This window comes from Coregonus lavaretus (genome assembly GCF_964263955.1).
Source record: "Coregonus lavaretus genome assembly, contig: HAP1_SCAFFOLD_3848, whole genome shotgun sequence".
Taxonomy (NCBI): Eukaryota; Metazoa; Chordata; class Actinopteri; order Salmoniformes; family Salmonidae; genus Coregonus; species Coregonus lavaretus.
The window spans coordinates 1,718-22,874 of record NW_028157947.1 but is presented as its reverse complement, the minus strand read 5'-3'; the positions used below and the strand labels follow the sequence as shown (position 1 = coordinate 22,874).

At 44.3% G+C, this 21,157-nt stretch overlaps 1 protein-coding gene and 1 pseudogene across 2 annotated transcripts; one reads left to right on the top strand and one right to left on the bottom strand.

Annotated features, from left to right (window-relative positions):
- Positions 1-310: 310 nt before the first annotated feature.
- On the top strand, positions 311-11,920 carry LOC311124621 (serine/threonine-protein phosphatase 6 regulatory ankyrin repeat subunit A-like; the record flags this gene model as incomplete). Its single annotated transcript, XM_084198735.1, has 21 exons — positions 311-398; positions 2,322-2,464; positions 2,700-2,912; positions 3,300-3,378; positions 3,614-3,728; positions 4,003-4,149; positions 4,846-4,914; positions 5,257-5,397; positions 6,094-6,205; positions 6,422-6,448; positions 6,625-6,699; positions 7,646-7,847; positions 8,498-8,585; positions 8,808-8,925; positions 9,149-9,368; positions 10,224-10,389; positions 10,603-10,748; positions 10,863-10,945; positions 11,040-11,122; positions 11,251-11,342; positions 11,548-11,920. The coding sequence occupies 21 exons, from the start codon at positions 311-313 to the stop codon at positions 11,838-11,840; spliced, it is 2,700 nt and encodes an 899-aa protein (XP_084054861.1). The 3' UTR covers positions 11,841-11,920.
- Positions 11,921-16,120: 4,200 nt separating this feature from the next.
- LOC311124620 (ferredoxin-2, mitochondrial-like) lies at positions 16,121-17,690 on the bottom strand (annotated as a pseudogene). The gene is made up of 5 exons: positions 17,513-17,690; positions 17,131-17,182; positions 16,762-16,861; positions 16,544-16,631; positions 16,121-16,357 (listed from the first exon to the last, which is right to left on the bottom strand). The product of its transcript is annotated as a ferredoxin-2, mitochondrial-like (transcript).
- Positions 17,691-21,157: the final 3,467 nt, after the last annotated feature.

Below are 21,157 nucleotides of genomic sequence, written 5' to 3'. Positions count from 1 at the left end.
CCTGAAATTGTTAGGCTATTACATTTTTGCTTGAAGTAACGTTGTTGTATACTTTTGTTTTGTTTTCTGACATGTAACTCAATTACTTTCCCTTTCTTTTTAAATGTGTTTGGAGGCCTTCTGGGGGGAGGGGGAGGTCAAAGGGGGACTAAAAGGGGAGAAATGTACCATGTCTTTACATGTTATCTTTCATTCATTGTGAATACAAAATATATAATTTTAAAGGGAAGGCTTTGAAGCCAGATTTAGCGGATTTTGCTGTTTAGTTTTCCTCAACCTGTGTTTTGTTTCTCTCTCCTCTCCCTGTTAGATGGTGAGGCTGCTTCTCTCCAGAGGAGCCAACATTAATGCCTTTGACAAGAAGGATCGCCGAGCAATCCACTGGGCTGCTTACATGGGTGATGAGTTTACCACATCATTTACATTCTGACTAATGTCCTTTATACCAATGAATGAATGAATGAATGGACTGTGTGTTAGTCTCACAGCTCAGCTGTATGAGCCACGTCTAGTGTGTTATTATGTCAGAATCATGTACTCTTTTCTTTCCAAAACTATTGAGCGTGCCGTCTTTAGCCAACTCTCTTGCTATCTCTCTCAGAATGACCTTCTTGATCCAAACCAATCAGGTTTCAGGACTGGTCATTCAACTGAGACTGCTCTTCTCTGTGTCACGGAGACTCTCCGCACTGCTAAAGCTAACTCTCTCTCCTCTGCTCTTGTCCTTCTAGACCTGTCTGCTGCCTTTGATACTGTGAACCATCAGATCCTCCTCTCCACCCTCTCCGAGATGGGCATCTCCGGCGCGGCTCACTCCTGGATTGCGTCCTACCTGACCGGTCGCTCCTACCAAGTGGCGTGGCGGGAAGCTGTCTCCGCACCACGTGCTCTCACCACTGGTGTCCCCCAGGGATCGGTTCTGGGCCCTCTCCTTTTCTCCCTATACACCAAGTCACTTGGCTCTGTCATATCCTCACATGGTCTCTCCTATCATTGCTACGCTGACGATACACAACTAATCTTCTCCTTTCCCCCTTCTGATAACCAGGTGGCGAATCGCATCTCTGCATGTCTGGCAGACATATCAGTATGGATGACGGATCACCACCTCAAGCTGAACCCTGGCAAGACGGAGCTGCTCTTCCTCCCGGGGAAGGACTGCCCGTTCCATGATCTCGCCATCACGGTTGACAACTCCGCTGTGTCCTCCTCCCAGAGTGCGAAGAGCCTAGGCGTGACCCTGGACAACACCCTGTCGTTCTCCGCCAACATCAAGGCGGTGACCCGCTCCTGCAGGTTCATGCTCTACAACATTCGGAGAGTGCGACCCTGCCTTACACAGGAAGCGGCGCAGGTCCTGGTCCAGGCACTTGTCATCTCCCGTCTGGACTACTGCAACTCGCTGTTGGCTGGGCTCCCTGCCTGTGCCATTAAACCCCTACAACTCATCCAGAATGCCGCAGCCCGTCTGGTGTTCAACCTTCCCAAGTTCTCTCACGTCACCCCCCTCCTCCGCACACTCCACTGGCTTCCAGTTGAAGCTCGCATCCGCTACAAGACCATGGTGCTTGCCTATGGAGCAGTGAGGGGAACGGCACCTCTGTACCTTCAGGCTCTGATCAGTCCCTACACCCAAACGAGGACATTGCGTTCATCCACCTCTGGCCTGCTGGCTCCCCTTCCTCTGCGGAAGCACAGCTCCCGCTCAGCCCAGTCAAAACTGTTCGCTGCTCTGGCACCCCAATGGTGGAACAAGCTCCCTCACGACGCCAGGACAGCGGAGTCACTCACCACCTTCCGGAGACATTTGAAACCCCACCTCTTTAAGGAATACCTGGGATAGGATAAAGTATTCCTTCTAACCCCCCCCCCCCCCCCCCAAATTGTAAAGTGGTTATCCCACTGGCTATAGGGTGAACGCACCAATTTGTGAGTCGCTCTGGCTAAGAGCGTCTGCTAAATGACGTTAATGTGCCCTTGAGCAAGGCACTTAACCCTAATTGCTCCTGTAAGTCGCTCTGGTTAAGAGCGTCTGCTAAATGACTAAAATGTAATGTAATGATGTACTAAGTAGGTTGATTAGATGTTTTCAGTTGTACTAACATGATGTAGGTGTTGCTTATGGTGCTGTGTACCACTGTAAACTAATCTATCTCTCCCTCTCTCTGCCTATCTCTCTGTGTTTGTATCTCTGTTTCTCTCTTAACCCCCTTACTATCTCCCTCCCCTTCTCTCTCTCTCTCTCTCTCTCTCTCTCTCTCTCTCTCTCTCTCTCTCTCTCTCTCTCTCTATTTATCCCTCCCCCTCTCTCTCTACCATAGGGCACATTGAGGTGGTGAAACTGCTGGCCTCTCATGGATCAGAGGTGTCCTGTAAAGACAAGAAGGCCTACACCCCTCTCCACTCTGCAGCCTCCAGTGGAATGATCAGTGTAGTCAAGTACCTCCTGGACCTTGGAGTGGATGTGAGTCAACACGCATTCAAATGTGTAGTCACTGTTCAATTACAACTCAATGAAAATACAGAGCTCTAGTGGGTTGGCGAATGATTTCCTTTCAAGTAATGAAGAGATGGAGGTTGGAGCCAGTGTTTTGGGCCAGGGGGTTTTCAGAACCAAGTGACCTGATCAGGAATGTATTGTTTTGTTCCCCCCCCCCCCCTCTCTCTCTCCACTCTTTTCCCTCCCTTGCTCCCTCCAGATAAATGAGCCCAATGGTTACGGTAACACCCCCCTCCACGTGGCATGCTACAACGGGCAGGACGTGGTGGTGAATGAGCTGATCGAGTGCGGCGCCAACGTGAACCAGGTGAACGAGAAGGGTTTCGCCCCACTCCACTTCACGGCCGCCTTGCGCCATGGGGCGCTCTGCCTGGAGCTGCTGGTGGGCAACGGGGCCCTCGTCAACATCAAGGTGAGGAGACCGGATGACCAACACTGTGTCTGAACTAAATAACACCCTATTCCCTATGTAGTGCACTACTTTTGACCAGGGGCCCATAGAGCAAGGAGCCGTGGTGACACTGGCTGTGTCCCAAATGGCACCCTGTTCCCTTTATAAGTACACTACTTTGGTTCAAAAAGTAGTTCACTATGAAGAGAATAGGGTGCCATTTGGGACGCACACACTGACGCAGCACATGGCTTAGTATTTGGCCCTGGTCTACATTCAAATACCAATGGAATAGGCCTAACAATGCAAACTAAATGCCATCAAGCGCTCCTCCAATACGTGTTTGATTTTGCCTGTGGTCAGCAGCACAGACTGCCGTGTGAACCATCTTTGTCTTTCTATCTGCAGAGTAAAGATGGAAAGACCCCCCTCCACATGACGGCCATCCACGGACGCTTCTCCAGATCTCAAGCCATCATCCAGAATGGTGAGTCGCTGTGAATGCTCTCAACTGAATATATATGAACCAGTAGGCTCTTCAGCATTGTCTTTTGTCTTCAAACCATGATTCACTGGCACAGAGCAATGTTACTTGCAATGTGGTTGAACATGAAGCTTCATGAGGCCTCTAGGGTCAAGTGGTTGACGTGTGTGTGTGTCTGTGTGTGTGTATGTGTGTGTGTGTGTGTGTCTGTGTGTGTCTGTGTATGTGTGTTCTGTAGGTGCTGAGATCGACTGTGAAGATAAGAATGGAAACACACCCCTGCACATCTCTGCTCGCTACGGCCATGAGTTACTCATCAATACACTCATCACGAACGGAGATGACACAGCCAAGTGAGAACACACACACACACAGTTTCCAGCAATAATGCAACATGCATCTGCAATTCTGTCATTGACCGAATTGCCGCTTGGAGACTATGCTCAACACATTGTGGTGTGTGGGGGGTTGATAGACAGGGCATTGCAGCATTCTGATGTGTTGATCTGCTGTGGGGTTTAATGAGGACTGTGATGTGGTGCTGTTTCCAATCTTAGCTGAATCAACTGTAAGTCACTCTGGATAAGAGTGTCTGCTTAAAGTCTAAAATGTAAAAATGTGTTGCAGGCGAGGCGTCCATGGGATGTTCCCCCTCCACCTGGCTGCTCTCAGTGGGTTCTCTGACTGCTGTCGGAAGCTCCTCTCATCAGGCTTTGATATAGACACCCCTGACGACTTTGGAAGGACCTGTTTACATGCTGCAGCAGCTGGAGGGTGAGTGGACTGGTCCAGGCTTTACACCAAGGAATATTTAGTTCATGAACTGGAAAGCCACCAGAAAGAACAAACACATATTCACACTCTTACATTTCACATTGTTTAGCAGTATAAAAAAATCGTTTAGATCATTAGTGCGGTATCATTTCTGTATAATGTGGTTCCATGCCATGGTGGTATTGACTTGCGCTCTGGTCTAACTTGTCTTTATATCTTCTTGAAAGAGAAGAGAAACCTGCAAACTGCTCTTGCTAGTATCACTTTTTATTATTGCTTTTATTAGCATTATAAAAACAGTGATACTAGCAAGAGCAGTGTACGGGTTTCTCTTTTCTTTAAGGTTCTCATTGTTACCATCCACCTGATAGCTCAGATGTACGAGAGCCTTTCTGAACTTGATATCTTGTTACCATCCACCTGATAGCTCAGATGTACGAGAGCCTTTCTGAACTTGATATCTTGTTACCATCCACCTGATAGCTCAGATGAACGAGAGCCTTTCTGAACTTGATATCTTGTTACCATCCACCTGATAGCTCAGATGTACGAGAGCCTTTCTGAACTTGATATCTTGTTACCATCCACCTGATAGCTCAGATGTACGAGAGCCTTTCTGAACTTGATATTTTGTTACCATCCACCTGATAGCTCAGATGTACGAGAGCCTTTCTGAACTTGATATCTTGTTACCAGGAACCTGGACTGTCTGAATCTGCTGCTCAACACAGGGGCAGACTTCAACAGAAAGGACAGCTTCGGAAGGTCTGTCTGTGGCATCAAATAACTTTCATATGTGATCTTTATGATAATGGGGAATATAGTATAGGGGCATATAGGAATTATTATGGGAAAGATTGGGCGGCAGGTAGCCTAGCGGTTAAGAGCGTTGGGTCAGTAACCGAAAGGTTGCTGGTTCAAATCCCCTAGCTGACTAGGTGAAAAATCTATGTGCCCTGCAGAAAGGCACTTAACCCTAATTGCTCCTGTAAGTCGCACTGGATAAGAGTGTCTGCTAAATGACGTAAATGTAAAATGTAAATGTTATACAGCTCCAATAAGCTGTTTCTGTTGTTGATGTTGAATGGTTTCTGTGCGTTCTTCTAGGAGTCCTCTGCATTATGCGGCAGCCAATTGTAACTACCAGTGTCTGTTTGCCTTGGTGGGGTCTGGGGCCAGTGTGAACGATCTGGATAAAAGGGGTTGCACCCCGCTCCACTACGCTGCTGCCTCCGACACAGACGGAAAGTACGTCTCACACCTCTCTTACTGTTGTGTGTGTTGTGGTGCCATGACCTTTCACATTTCATTGTAGTCTGGAGAGTATGTTGTGGTGCCATGACCTTTCACATTTCACTGTAGTCTGGAGAGTACGTTGTGGTGCCATGACCTTTCACATTTCACTGTAGTCTGGAGAGTATGTTGTGGTGCCATGACCTTTCACATTTCACTGTAGTCTGGAGAGTATGTTGTGGTGCCATGACCTTTCACATTTCACTGTAGTCTGGAGAGTATGTTGTGGTGCCATGACCTTTCACATTTCACTGTAGTCTGGAGAGTATGTTGTGGTGCCATGACCTTTCACATTTCACTGTAGTCTGGAGAGTATGTTGTGGTGCCATGACCTTTCACATTTCACTGTAGTCTGGAGAGTATGTTGTGGTGCCATGACCTTTCACATTTCACTGTAGTCTGGAGAGTATGTTGTGGTGCCATGACCTTTCACATTTCACTGTAGTCTGGAGAGTATGTTGTGGTGCCATGACCTTTCACATTTCACTGTAGTCTAGAGTATGTTGTTGGTCGTGTTTGAATACATACTAGTGTTAAATCTGCAGTGTGAAAGCTTGGCCACGTCTCCTTTGGGAAAGTGTCTCTGCTTGCTTATCTGTCTGTCTTGATGTTGGTATAATGATTAGTGAACTCTTGACCTCTGACCTCTAGGTGTCTGGAATATTTGCTGCGAAACGACGCTAACCCAGGGATCAGGGACAATCAGGGCTACAACGCAGTCCATTACGCGTCTGCGTACGGACACCGCCTCTGTCTGGAGCTGGTGAGTCAGAACCACAGGGGACTAGACGCCCTGCATTCACAGACCATTTTGTCTGCGTCCCAAATGGCTGTAGGGCCCATAGGGCTCTGGTCAAAAGTAATGCACTATATAGGGAATAGGGTGCCATTTGGGACAGACGTTGATATTCAGTAGGTTTTAAGGTGTGGTTGCATGTTTGTCGTGGCCGCATCGTCACTCTTGATGTTCTTTTTCCAGATTGCAAGTGAAACACCTTTAGATGTGGTAAGTACCAGTTGGTTACTTTTCCTCACACTAGCTTGTTTAAGATACGAATGCAACACCCCAGTATGTCTGCAGGGGCTGGTCACTGAGATTTACAACATGAAACATGCTACTAGACTAACCTTCAAAGTAAATATGTTACAAGTCTAAACTGGCCCGTCCTTGTCTTTCCCCAGCTAATGGAAACCTCAGGGACAGACATCCTGAACGACTCTGATGTCAGAGCTCCCATCAGCCCCCTACACTTAGCTGTGAGTAAAGCCTACCTGCTCCTGTAGGGGTCTCGCCACATGACAAATGGCACCCTATTCCCTATTTAGTGCACTACTTTTGACCAGAGCCTTATGGGCCCAGATCAAAAGTACTGCACTACATGGGAAATAGGGTGCTATCTGGGATGCAGGCATGGTGTTGTTTTTCCACGAAAAGTTGATTGTCCAGACACTCACACACCATGTTCCTATCTGTTCCTGATTAGTGTAAAATACATGCATATTTTGACACGGTGATGATGAGGATGATTTCCTTATTTTGCCATTTGAGTTAATCAACCTCCAACAGAGGAGAAGTAGAGTGTTTCTAAATCTCACGCTTGGCAGGGACCTTCGATGTTGATGCTGGGCGGGAGAAAAAATGGGCACCCGATTTGAGAGACACTGGTCTACTTTAGGGGTCTAGGACTGTTTCTGTTCAGGCATACCACTGGTCTACTATAGGACATTGATTATATTAAGAGTGTATTTCTGTTCAGGCATACCACTGGTCTACTATAGGACATTGATTATATTAGGAGTGTATATCTGTTCAGGCATACCACTGGTCTACTATAGGACATTGATTATATTAGGAGTGTATTTCTGTTCAGGCGTACCACTGGTCTACTATAGGACATTGATTATATTAGGAGTGTATATCTGTTCTGGCATACCACTGGTCTACTATAGGACATTGATTATATTAGGAGTGTATATCTGTTCAGGCATACCACTGGTCTACTATAGGACATTGATTATATTAGGAGTGTATTTCTGTTCAGGCATACCACTGGTCTACTATAGGACATTGATTATATTAGGAGTGTATATCTGTTCAGGCATACCACTGGTCTACTATAGGACATTGATTATATTAGGAGTGTATTTCTGTTCAGGCATACCACTGGACTTTGCTTCAGACTGTGTGTTTGTTTCCATTCAGGCGTACCACGGCCACCACCATGCTATGGAGGTCCTGGTTCAGTCTCTGCTGGATCTAGACGTGAGGAACAGCCAGGGGCGCACCCCTCTGGACCTGGCTGCCTTTAAAGGCCATGTGGAGTGTGTTGACGTCCTCATCAACCAGGGAGCCTCCATCCTGGTTAAAGACTTCACCCTGAAGAGGACCCCCATCCACGCTGCAGGTACGCATAGGATATCACGTAAGACCTAGAGATTCTGTAATTCAAAAGTTTTCCTTACCAAGATGGACATTTGTTTGGTCATGTTGCTAGGACGCCAATGTCCACTCTAGGGATATTATATAGCATAGTGTGAAAATGCCCACTACACACTGATCTAAGGTCATTTTTTGTCATTATTGCTGAGGATCTGGGGAGGGTAAGCTGATCCTAGATCAGTGCACAGGGGGACTTCTATCCAGAGCCAGGTACACAGCTAGCAGGTGACAGGCTTCGAGGGCCTCAGCCCCAAAATGTTTTATTATCTGCTGTGTTAACATCATGAGGATGTCATCTACCAATACCACTGTTCTAGAAATCTGTCTGTTCATGTGAAGGTAATAGTCGTCCAGCAATCAGCTCATATCCTCTCTGTTTAGCCTCCTCTAGCTACCAACGGTCAATCATCTCACATTCTTATATCCTCTCTGTTTATCCTCCTCTAGCTACCAACGGTCATTCATCTCACATTCTTATATCCTCTCTGTTTAGCCTCCTCTAGCTACCAACGGTCAATCATCTCACATTCTTATATCCTCTCTGTTTATCCTCCTCTAGCTACCAACGGTCATTCATCTCACATTCTTATATCCTCTCTGTTTATCCTACTCTAGCTACCAACGGTCATTCGGAGTGTTTGCGTTTGCTGATTGGAAATGCTGACCTCCAGAGTGCAGTGGACGTTCAAGACGGGAATGGACAGTAAGTCAATTGGGTTTTGGATACAATTCCTGAAATAAAGAGATTTTGACACTAGTTCTACGTCCCAAATGGCACCCTATGCCCTACTTGGTGCACTACTTTAAACCAGAACCCTATGGGCTCGGGTCAAAAGTAGTGTACCATATAGGGAATAGGTTGCCATTTGGGACTCAGCCTGGTTATTACCAGTTTGTAATATGACCTTGTTGTCTTGTGTATCAGAACCCCTCTGATGCTGTCAGTGCTGAGCGGACACACAGACTGTGTGTACTCACTACTCAACAAGGGAGCCAGCGTAGAAGCCAAAGACAAGTGGGGCAGAACAGCGCTACACAGAGGGGTGAGGAGGAGAGCTGGCTGTATACGCTCACACACAGAAAGAGACGGGGAGGCTCAAATATACATATTATCTTCAGAAAAGTAGTTGTCCATGGGTAGTGGTGTATTCATCCCTGTAGGGGGACCTGCCTCCAGACATCATTTGTAATAATTGATGATTCATTATTATATCATTGATTATTAGTTATTCAAATCCATTCTTGTCTCCCTGCCCTTCCTCCCAGGCGTTGACGGGTCATGAGGAGTGTGTGGAGGCCCTGCTGCAGCACAGCGCCAGCTTCCTGGTTCGGGACTGTAAGGGGCGGACCCCTGTCCACCTGGCGGCGGAATCCGGACACATCGGGGTGCTGGGGGGACTCCTACACGCCGCCCAGTCAGTGGAGACCCTCCCCGTCATCACAGACAACCAGGGCTACACGCCACTACACTGGGCCTGCTACAACGGTACGTACTGGACTAGCGGAACACTAGATATTTTCTGATTTTCTCTCTTCAGCACCGTAAACATGTCCCTGAATTAGGCAGGCCATACAACTAGGGGTGTAACTATTCGATTTGTATCACGATTCGTGGTTGTCGATACGATTCAAGGACGATATTGGTTCATTTAGAACGATACGATCCGAAACGATTCAGTGACTTGAAATCGATTCAGTAACCTTTTAGCCAAAAATTCAACCAGTGTGACTGAAATAAATACCTGGATACTGGACAGTGCAGGTGAAGTTTCCTAGATTCCTGTTTCTTGTAAGGACCGCAATGGTGGCTTGATAATTTCTCGCTCGTCGGCTTCTCCTCTGTCGTCCGCCATGCTATGTTTTGTTGTCTTTGCGCCTTTGCGCTGCTGCTGGCGTGGGGCGATGACGTCACGGATAGGCAGACTGAATCGAGTAATGTTTAAAGCCTTTATCATTAAAAGTGCTAAGAAAAAACATCCATATAAAGTCTGACGTGCTTAAATCCAATGGGTTATTTCCTAGAATCGATACAATCGATTTATTACATTTTAAAACGATGTTAGAGTGATATATGTTGTCCAAAAGGCCAACTCACCGAGCACAGATCGATGTAGTTGGATCATAGGAATATAAATCGATACATCGATGTAGTAGATGGATCGTTACACCCCTACATACAACGGTACGTACTGACTAACTGGACTGTAGCTCTGTTCTCTCCTCCATGAAGTGTACACTCATTCACTCCCTCTTGTGGCTTGAAAAGCATTCGATTGGTGTGGACGGAGCCATGTGGGGGAATGAACAAGACTACAACAGAATTAGGGGTTATGACTCTCAGTGGAGGACCTTACACTGAAACAGGACTTTGTCATAGCATATGTCACCGAGGGCAACTCGTTCAGCCCCCTCCACTGTGCTGTGATCAATGACAACGAGGGGGCTGCAGAGATGCTGATTGACACTCTGGGGCCGGCCATTGTCAACGCCACTGACACCAAGAACCGGTAACTACAGCACATGACAAAGTCCTTTTCTTCTGGAGAATAATGTTGTCTTGGGAATAAAATGACCTCTGGGGTTGGATGAGGGATTGTAGATTACTTTTAATACATCTATTAGTGATTTTATATTTCTATGGTATAAACAGGGTTAATTGAACAAACTTGTTTATAACAGTCCTACATGATATCGGTGAAATAAGTTTCCTCTCTCTCCAGGACCCCCCTGCATGCGGCGGCTTTCACGGACCACGTGGAGTGTCTTCAGCTGCTGCTAGGCCACAACGCCCAGGTCAACTCCCCCGATGTTTTCGGGAAGACCTCCCTCATGATGGCTGCTGAGAACGGACAAACCAACGCTGTCGGTACGCAGCCCCCTCTCCTCCGCTTTGCCTCGCCCAGCCGGCTTAAGTTCAACATGTCTGTTTTACATTTTAATAAGTCGCTTCATTTCCTAATTGAGTTTCTTTATGTTTCAGAGCTGTTGGTGAGCAGTGCCAAAGCAGAGCTCACCCTGCAGGATGCAGTCAAGAACACTGCTCTTCATCTGGCCTGCAGTAAGGTGAGCATCCCCACATGAAGATGACGTTCATCTGAACAGTTGGCTCTCTCTGGTTGAAATTTTGGTCTGACATGTTTGACTCTGGTTTTTAAAGGGGCATGAAACCAGTGCTTTGTTGATATTGGAGAAGATTACAGACAGGAACCTCATCAACTCGACTAACGCAGCCTTACAGACGTACGTATGGTTCAGCTGTATTAATTGGGCCAGAAGAATTAGAAGAAGTGCACTATATAGGGAATAGTCTGGCATTTGGGAGGTATCCTCATTTGCTGCTGGCTAATCTGACGGTACTTTCTCCTCAGGCCGTTACACGTTGCAGCCAGAAATGGTCTGACGGTGGTGGTTCAGGAGCTACTAGTGAAGGGTGCTAGCGTGCTAGCAGTCGATGACAATGGTAAGATCCATAACGCTAACACCGTTTTCTTCTGTACTTCTCTTCTCAATGTGTCCACAAATGTTTCTCTCTAGTCCACTGCTTGGTTATTGTCTTAACTTTGTATCTCCTAGCCTGCTGTTATTTCATGTTTTTCACCAAAAGTGTTATAGTAAACGGTGATGCTCCTGAAGTGACCCTCTGCTGTTCTGTTTGAACCCCTCAGGTTACACGCCTGCCTTGGCCTGCGCCCCCAACAAAGACGTGGCGGACTGCCTGGCGCTGATCCTGGCCACCATGATGCCCGTGTCCCCCTGCAACCCGGCGCCCAGCCTGTCCTTCAGTGCCATTAACCACTACACCACCAGCCCCTCCAAGAGTGTGACCTTCGACAGCCTGCCCGTGCTGCGCAGCGAGCACAGCTCCTACTGCAGCTTTAACAACATCGGCCACCGCGACCACGATGGAGGCTTCTACAAGGATGAGGAACTCAACGACTCAGACTCAGAGACATACTGAGGGGGGTGGTGGTCGCTGCCCAGGAGGGGAGCCAAGGGCAGGCGGATGGACAGTGAAGTGGGGCAGAGGCCACAAACAAATCCACACATACACACCGTGTCTTAAATCACCACAGCCAGCTTTGGGAGGGCACGAGCCGAGACAGTCCGCACAGGAGCCTTAAGAGTCCTGCAGATGGAGAGAGAGAAATGGAGGGAGGGAGGGAGAGGGGGAGGCACAACAGGCTGGCTGGCCACACTCATCCTCTCGTACCACCAGGTGTCCTTCCAGCAGATACTGGACTTCAGAGGAACTGCTGCTGCTATACCCCACCTTTACCTTTACCCACAAAGGTCCTAAACGGTAGAAACTGTCCAGCCAACAGACAGACGGACACCTTATGACGGCAATAACCTGTAGTCCAAGGGGATAGTAGCACTTCACTGAGTGAAAAACAGACATGGACCAAAAGATGTGGAAGAAGCCTTTTCAAAACCTGTTTTGACAGTAGAAATGGGATTGAGCGTTTTGGCCTGAGAAAAAACATAAGGAGTGATGTTTCATTTAAGTTTTATGAGAGTGATGGTCATGTTTATCCGCACACTAAGACAGTCAGAACGCACCTAGCCTCTTGTCTGTAATCCATGTGGGAGGAGGGGAAATCATTTATTTTTTATGAACAAACATTTTAATAATATCATTCATGTCTTAAGCTCCTGACCCTCTGTGGGAACCAAAGAATCGTAGTATTTGCTCTCATGAGTAATTTCAAAGAATTTCCATCCCCAATGGCACCCTATTCCCTTTATAGTACACTACTTTTGACCAGGGCCATAGGGTTCTGGTCAAAAGTATTGTACTCTATAAAGAATAGGGTGCCATTTAGATTTTGCATTTGTATGTGAGCGACAGGACTTTTTACATTTGCGTTATTAAACCTACCTGTCCTTTGCCCTCTAGAAAATATTTTAGAAAGTAAATTATTAATTCATGTATTCTTTCTTGTGATATTTATGTCATCATTTTGTGCCTTCTTTAGTTACTGAGGGGAGGTTAGGAGAGTAGGGGCAGCTGTATGAGCGAAAACAATGATGCACACTAAGTAATACAATTTTACATTTTACATTTTTAGTTATTTAGCAGACGCTCTTATCCAGCGTTTGTGAAAAGCACTGATACTATTCCGAGGCATACGAGGGGGAAAACATGCCTCCCTTGGAGAGGAGAAACACTGTAAACCAATGGTAGGACAGCAGCATTTAGATTTTCTTCTGTTGAAAAAAAAATATATATATTATTTGTCTTGGTCTTATAATCAATGTATTTTGACAGGTTTTGCTTGCTTAACTTCTTCAAAAAAATGAAACCACTCAATCCTTTTATGTGATTGCTTGTTCAAACCCCCGTTTTTGTCTCTTTTTTAAAATAATTTTAACTGGAAATATGTACAATACATATGCTATGTTCGTCAAATCAGGATCAGGAGGTTCACAGGTTTTTTCGTGTCCTTTTTTTCTTTAAAAGGATGAAACTAGCATGTACATATGAAATAGTGACTGAATCGAAACTCCCATGAATTCTTTCAGTATCTGAAGATTGCTGTATATTTTATGAGTAATAAAATAAAGAAATGAGTTATGTTATTTAATAATGAACTATGGGTTATCTGTTTTATGTGACAACCGCAGTATCAATTTCTAGGTGACAGTGGTGCTAATCCCAAAAGAAAGGCTACATACAACAAGGAACAAGAAGTCTATTGGCAAAGTGATGAATATTGCATGTACCTTGGCCTAACGGTGTGGGTTATGTATTTTATTTTTCATGGCGTCCTCAACATTACAGTTTTAAGGGCAACTATAGCCTACATTTGTTTACAACTCGCAGGATTTCCATACATGAGCTTTCAACAACACAGAGTGTTGCATCAGCACGAGATCGAAAGTGCGTCCAATCTGTACAGGTCATTGTTACGTCATCACTGATAAACGTTGAAACTGATGAAAAACCGCTGGAGCAGTTCAGTCTAAACCTCCCTAGTGCTGGAGGATTGCGTTTGTTTTCGCTCTGGATGCGCGTTCATTTTGGCAAGGAAATGTGCTGATTTTGCAAGGAGATGGAGAATAAAGAGTTCAAGGTAGGCATGTTATTTATTTTTAAATCTTCAATTATATGAATTACTGTGGATTAAATATTGTTTAACAAATGAAATAATGTGCTATTCATGCTGTAATATCAAACTAGAAAGTCTATGGCCGGGGAGTCATGAGAGTTGGCTAAAGGTACAGTAGGGTCAAATGGGGGTCAAAGGTTATGACAGCACCTTCATGAATTCGTCCAAAATGGCACCCTATTCCCTATGTAGGCTAGTGTACTACTTTTGACCAGGAGCCATAGAAGGGTTGGCTGACGTCACGAAAATGATGCTCGCGCATCGATGGCCGGAAGTCGTGTATCTTGTTATGATTCTGAACCTCAGCTAACAACAAGCTGCCATGTGGGGAATCGTAGCTCTGTGGCATGTTTCAGCTTGTTGTATGGTGTTATTGATACCATGTCTTGTTTTGAGGTGTTTTGACGGATATCATGTCTATGCAATGACTCAAATTCGCTACCTAGCTAACCAACAACAACTGTAACAATGTATTTGAGACGAGTTCATTGTTCAAATGTATTTATGTTTGCTGCACTTGTGTTCAATTGCCTTCAGTGTGGTTTTTAAAAAGCATAGGGTTTAAGACAAACTAGTACAAACTTTTTGTATTTTTATTGTACAAATTAAAATAAACTTGCTAATTTGAGATATACCATATATACATAATACACTTACATGTTTTGTGCACATGTTAGACAACTTCATTACAGTACAAGTGAAAGCATTCCAGGTTTGTAAAGGAGCCAACTAATACTGGATACAGGTGGTTTTTGATGGACAGTAATGGGACTACTAATGGTGAAATTACAAGGCAAATCATTACTGGGTATGGATGGGCAGGAACAGAAATGACCTGGGAATTGAACAAAACGCACCTGTCAGTGTGAAATGGATTAGGCTGTGTTTATATAGGCAGCCCAATCCTGATCTTTTTTTCACTAATTGGTATTTTAACCAATCAGTTCAGCTTTGAAAAGATTTGATGTGATTGGTCAAAAGACCAATTAGTGGGAAAAAAAATCAGAATTAGGCTGCCTGTGTCAACGCAGCCCAAGTAACTCCTTGGCGTCATCAGTTATCTAACGGATTCAACCCTTTCCGTTCCAATCGATCTCAAGCTGCCCTTCACTTACAAAACATACTGGAAAAGTGTTACATCAGAGACAGTTAATGATTCCTGACAGGCTTGATGTAGGGAAGGGGGCTTTCAGTGTTGTGGAGGGGCTTGTCAAGGTCTTGACTACATTTTTGTCAATTTGCAGACGCTCTTATCCAGAGCGACTTACAGTTAGTGAGTGCATACATGTTTTATTCTTCCATACTGGTCCCCCGTGGGAATCAAACCCACAACCCTGGCGTTGCAAGCGCCATGCTCTACCAACTGAGCTACACGGGACTATTCACCACCCAATAAAATTCATAGAAACTGGCCATGAGTAGATATGATGGTGAAAGCTACATATACATACACATAACATACTGTTAGTTAGCTGTCTGTGAGTGCTGTTAATGTAGAGACTAATGACTACTTGGAAGCTCCATTTGAGGAGGTTTGTGCGTATGATGTTCTTTGTAAATGAGTTGTAACATGGAATGTTCCATTCAAGGATGCAAAGTTGTTCTTTACAACATGTTTTGATTGGATGCGTAGCAATGACAAGGGGCCTTTCTGAAATGCTGACTCACGTTACTATGAAACAAAGAACAACTGTTTGTGACATTGAATGGTTTGATAGAAATCTCAATCTTGGCCTGAGAACTCTTCAATACACGTGACATATTTATACATGAATGCTGAAAACCATCCAACTCTTCCACAATCAGCATTATTTTCAGTGTGAGCCAAATACAACACTTCAGGGGCTGCATTCACACAGGCAGCCCAATTTTGATGTTTTCCACTAATTGGTCTTTTGAGACCAATTATTGAAAAAAATATAATTGGGCTGCCCTTCTAAACGCAGCCAGTGACTGGTACATAGCTTTTGTCTTCTGGCACACAGTAATGTGGGTATATAAGAGCTTCTTGACTTGAAGGATCCTTCAAGCCTCCTTTATCCCAGCTCACCTCTTTATACCTGCCGACAGTCCAAAGAGTGCACCTCTCTCTTTTACGACTCAGTCCTGAGGGCTGTCTTCCAACATCCATAATAGCATACTACTTAGAATGCATGTCCAATACGTTGCTTCACACTAAATAGGGTGCTAGTGTTGAGTGTAGTGTCCTCAGTGTGGTTTGGGAACATGGCCGTCCACGTAGAAGTTCCTGGTGACCTTAGGCAAGGTCAGCTCGATGCCCTCCAGCTCCTGGGTGAGGATGATCTGACAGCCAAGCCTGGAGTTCTCCTGTAGCGCGGGGGCCATGTCCAGCATATCATCCTCTCTGCGATGAGAATAATTAAATTGAAACCATTGATTTGCATTGCATTATACGAGTCAATCTTGTTGACACTGAAGAATGTTTCGTATTTTCATTGTATGTGTTTATTTGACAGGGACAACTATAAGATGTGCAATGATATGAGCTCTCATGGACTATGGCATATCTTACAATAAAACAATTTCATACCTTTCGTCAGGCTCTGGTAGCTTGTCGACGTGGTCTCTGTTCACATACACGTGGCACGTTGAGCAAGCTAGTGACGCCTCGCAAGCTCCTTAAATCACGCATGGGAAGGGAACAAGAAACAAGATGTAAGTGTTCATGAATACAATAATCGAGAAATCAATCACCAACTTGTGACCTGAATTCTCTCAGGACGTCATCCCGAGCCTATTAGCACTCACCTTCCAGTTCAATGTTGTGCCTATTCAATGTTGTGCCTATCCCACTTTAGCCTTCACTGGAATCCTCTTTCCTGATCTATCTATGTACACCACATTCACCCTAAGAGCAGACCAAAAACAACAATATTAAAAACTTGGTAGTTCACAAATGACAATGCAAGTGATGAATGCATGCTGCACTCAAAATTAATGGCATTAACGCAAATCAGTTACAAAGTATGAATATCCCCTTGACTTTGTCTGCATAACTACATCAGATGAAGAACTAACTTGCCCAGTTATGTAACGGAGTCAAAAGGGAAAAGACATAACTAGCTAACGTTACTCCATTAGCTAGCTAAATGATGCATTGGCAGAGTAGCTACTTACACATCTTCTTGGGGGACTTCTGCACTTGCACCCTCCTCACTGTGGTACAGACCTTCAAAAATAAAATAGAGAAATAGTTGACATTCAGTTCCAGATCCTCTTACGGATTGTTTGAGTTACTGTAGGAGCAGTAGCAGCTTTGGAGATCAGTTACGCAACTTATAACATATTCTTAGCAACAGATGCCATGATTGTCTTGCTATATTTTTCACAATGTGGGTGCAAGCCTTACTAATAGTAGCTAGTTACGATTTGCTTAGACATAGCTAGCTAGCTGGCTAGCACTAAATTGATAGACATTAATTGGTTTGATGGAAGCTGAACAATTATCTACATAGCTATCCAAGTGTAGCTGCGTAAATTAGCTAACAGACCAACTCACCTCTGGATGTCTGCAAGTGTCGGTTCAACGTCCGAAAACGATCACCATTCGAAGAACTAGCTATACCATTCAAATAACTATTCAACCTGTTGAAAGGACATGTGCTACAATCTGGTATAACTCTAGAAAGTCTCAAAGTCAGCCCCACGCTCGACCGGACTGCAGCAGAGGCCGCCATGATTATGTTTTGATCACGTGAATGAAAGCAGCCAATAGAAAATGAGAAATGACATAGGCATGTTTCGACTGTCTTCAGTTATTTGAACGGCAGAGAGTGCTGTTGCAACAAAAATATTTCGAACTAGAAATACTTTTAGAGTCTGACTTGTAAATGCCTTTATTATAAATTCTAAAGATAAAATGTGATTCTGGTGCTCGCATAACTTTTTAAAATCTCAATCTTTGTGTACCAACAATTCTACCAACCAATAAACATTTGATCTTGTCTCGTCTGTAACGTCTGTATATCAAAGAAGAACTAGGCTACTTTATCCTTATGTGGATGTACCCCCCGTTGCCGCTAACTAGTTGTGCGCGTACTGATACTTTAATTAGTGTTAACGAGTGAAATATGGATTACTGCAAGCGTCAAACTTGAGCTCTATTGTTTTATGTAGTTGGGGTTTTAAGGGTACAAAGAACATTATCCTTTGTCTTTTCAGTTCAGGTTGAAGAAAAAAAGGATCTAGTCCCAAATAAAACATACATTGGGCCTAGCCATGTGTGTGTATGGGTGGTCACTAGTTACCACAGCCACACATGGCTAAACCCCGCCTATTTCTACAATTTATCTTCTTAAAATCAAAATTTAAACCTAACCCTAACCTTAACCACACTGCTAATATTATGCCTAACCCTAACCTTAAATTAAGACCATGGATTTGTACGATATTTAGACTTTGTGGCTGTGGTAACTAGTGACAACCCTGTGTAGGTTAGAGGAGGCGATCTTTGTTTTCAGAGTGCAGCAAGATAGAGCAAGGGCAGAAATATTTTTGAGGAGATGGGAAACTCCATTGCGATTGTATTAATGCCCATTGTGGACGTTGTCCATGCATCTTCAATGGGCCGTGCAGTGCATTCTGGGCGATTATGGGACAAGGTGACCTCTCCTTCAATGAGTGAATGGGAGGCTGTCAACCGGCGACTGAAACTCGTTGGTGAAGAGGGATTGTTTGCTAAAATGGATGATAAGAAGGAGACCTGGCTGACGACTGTGGCACGTTTTGGTAGCATGGAGAGGCCAGAGATAGCCAGACTAGTAAATTGGGCTAAGGAACAGAAGGTGGGTATTGGAGAAAGGCCATCAGTGCGTGTTCTGCAAGCAGTACAGCGGATGAAGGTGCGGCATGAGTCCTACTCAGCAGTATCCTAATAGCTGTGTTCAAACACTTCCAGACCTGTATACATGCAGATATAGCCATGCAGATATAGCCAGATATAGCCAGATATAGCCAGATATAGCCAGATATAGCCAGATACAGCCAGATATAGCCAGATATAGCCATGCAGATATAGCCAGATATAGTCAGATATAGCCAGATATAGCCAGATATAGCCAGATATAGCCAGATATAGCCATGCAGATATAGCCAGATATAGCCAGATATAGCCAGATATTGCCAGATATTGCCAGATATAGCCAGATATAGCCAGATATAGCCAGATATAGCCAGATATAGCCAGATATAGCCAGATACAGCCAGATATAGTCAGATATAGCCAGATATAGCCATGCAGATATAGCCAGATATAGCCAGATATAGCCAGATATAGCCATGCAGATATAGCCAGATATAGCCAGATATAGCCAGATATAGCCAGATATAGCCAGATATAGTCAGATATAGCCAGATATAGCCAGATATAGCCAGATATAGCCAGATATAGCCATGCAGATATAGCCAGATATAGCCAGATATAGCCAGATATAGCCAGATATAGCCAGATATAGCCAGATATAGCCAGATATAGCCAGATACAGCCAGATATAGCCAGATATAGCCAGATATAGCCAGATATAGCCATGCAGATATAGCCAGATATAGCCAGATATAGCCAGATATAGTCAGATATAGCCAGATATAGCCAGATATAGCCAGATATAGCCAGATATTGCCAGATATAGCCAGATATAGCCAGATATAGCCAGATATAGCCAGATATAGCCAGATATAGCCAGATATAGCCAGATACAGCCAGATATAGCCAGATATAGCCATGCAGATATAGCCAGATATAGCCAGATATAGCCAGATATAGCCAGATATAGTCAGATATAGCCAGATATAGTCAGATATAGCCAGATATAGCCAGATATAGCCAGATATTGCCAGATATAGCCAGATATAGCCAGATATAGCCAGATATAGCCAGATACAGCCAGATATAGCCAGATATAGCCATGCAGATATAGCCAGATATAGCCAGATATAGCCAGATATAGCCAGATATAGTCAGATATAGCCAGATATAGCCAGATATAGCCAGATATTGCCAGATATAGCCAGATATAGCCAGATATAGCCAGATATAGCCAGATATAGCCAGATATAGCCATGCAGATATAGCCAGATATAGCCAGATATAGCCAGATATAGCCAGATATAGCCAGATATAGCCAGATATAGCCATGCAGATATAGCCAGATATAGCCAGATATAGCCAGATATAGTCAGATATAGCCAGATATAGCCAGATATTGCCAGATATAGCCAGATATAGCCAGATATAGCCAGATATAGCCAGATATAGCCAGATATAGCCATGCAGATATAGCCAGATATAGCCAGATATAGCCAGATATAGCCAGATATAGCCAGATATAGCCATGCAGATATAGCCAGATATAGCCAGATATAGCCAGATATAGCCAGATATAGCCAGATATAGCCATGCAGATATAGCCAGATATAGCCAGATATAGCCAGATATAGCCAGATATAGCCAGATATAGTCAGATATAGCCAGATATAGCCATGCAGATATAGCCAGATATAGCCAGATATAGCCAGATATAGCCAGATATAGCCAGATATAGTCATGCAGATATAGCCAGATATAGCCAGATATAGCCAGATATAGCCAGATATAGCCAGATATAGCCAGATATAGTCAGATATAGCCAGATATAGCCATGCAGATATAGCCAGATATAGCCAGATATAGCCAGATATAGCCAGATATAGCCAGATATAGCCAGATATAGCCATGCAGATATAGCCAGATATAGCCAGATATAGCCAGATATAGCCAGATATTGCCAGATATAGCCAGATATAGCCAGATATAGCCAGATATAGCCAGATATAGCCAGATATAGCCAGATATAGCCATGCAGATATAGCCAGATATAGCCAGATATAGCCATGCAGATATAGCCAGATATAGCCAGATATAGCCAGATATAGCCAGATATAGCCAGATATAGCCATGCAGATATAGCCAGATATAGTCAGATATAGCCAGATATAGCCAGATATAGCCAGATATAGCCAGATATAGCCAGATATAGCCAGATATAGCCATGCAGATATAGCCAGATATAGCCAGATATAGCCAGATATAGCCAGATATAGCCAGATATAGCCAGATATAGCCAGATATAGCCAGATATAGCCAGATATAGCCAGATATAGTCAGATA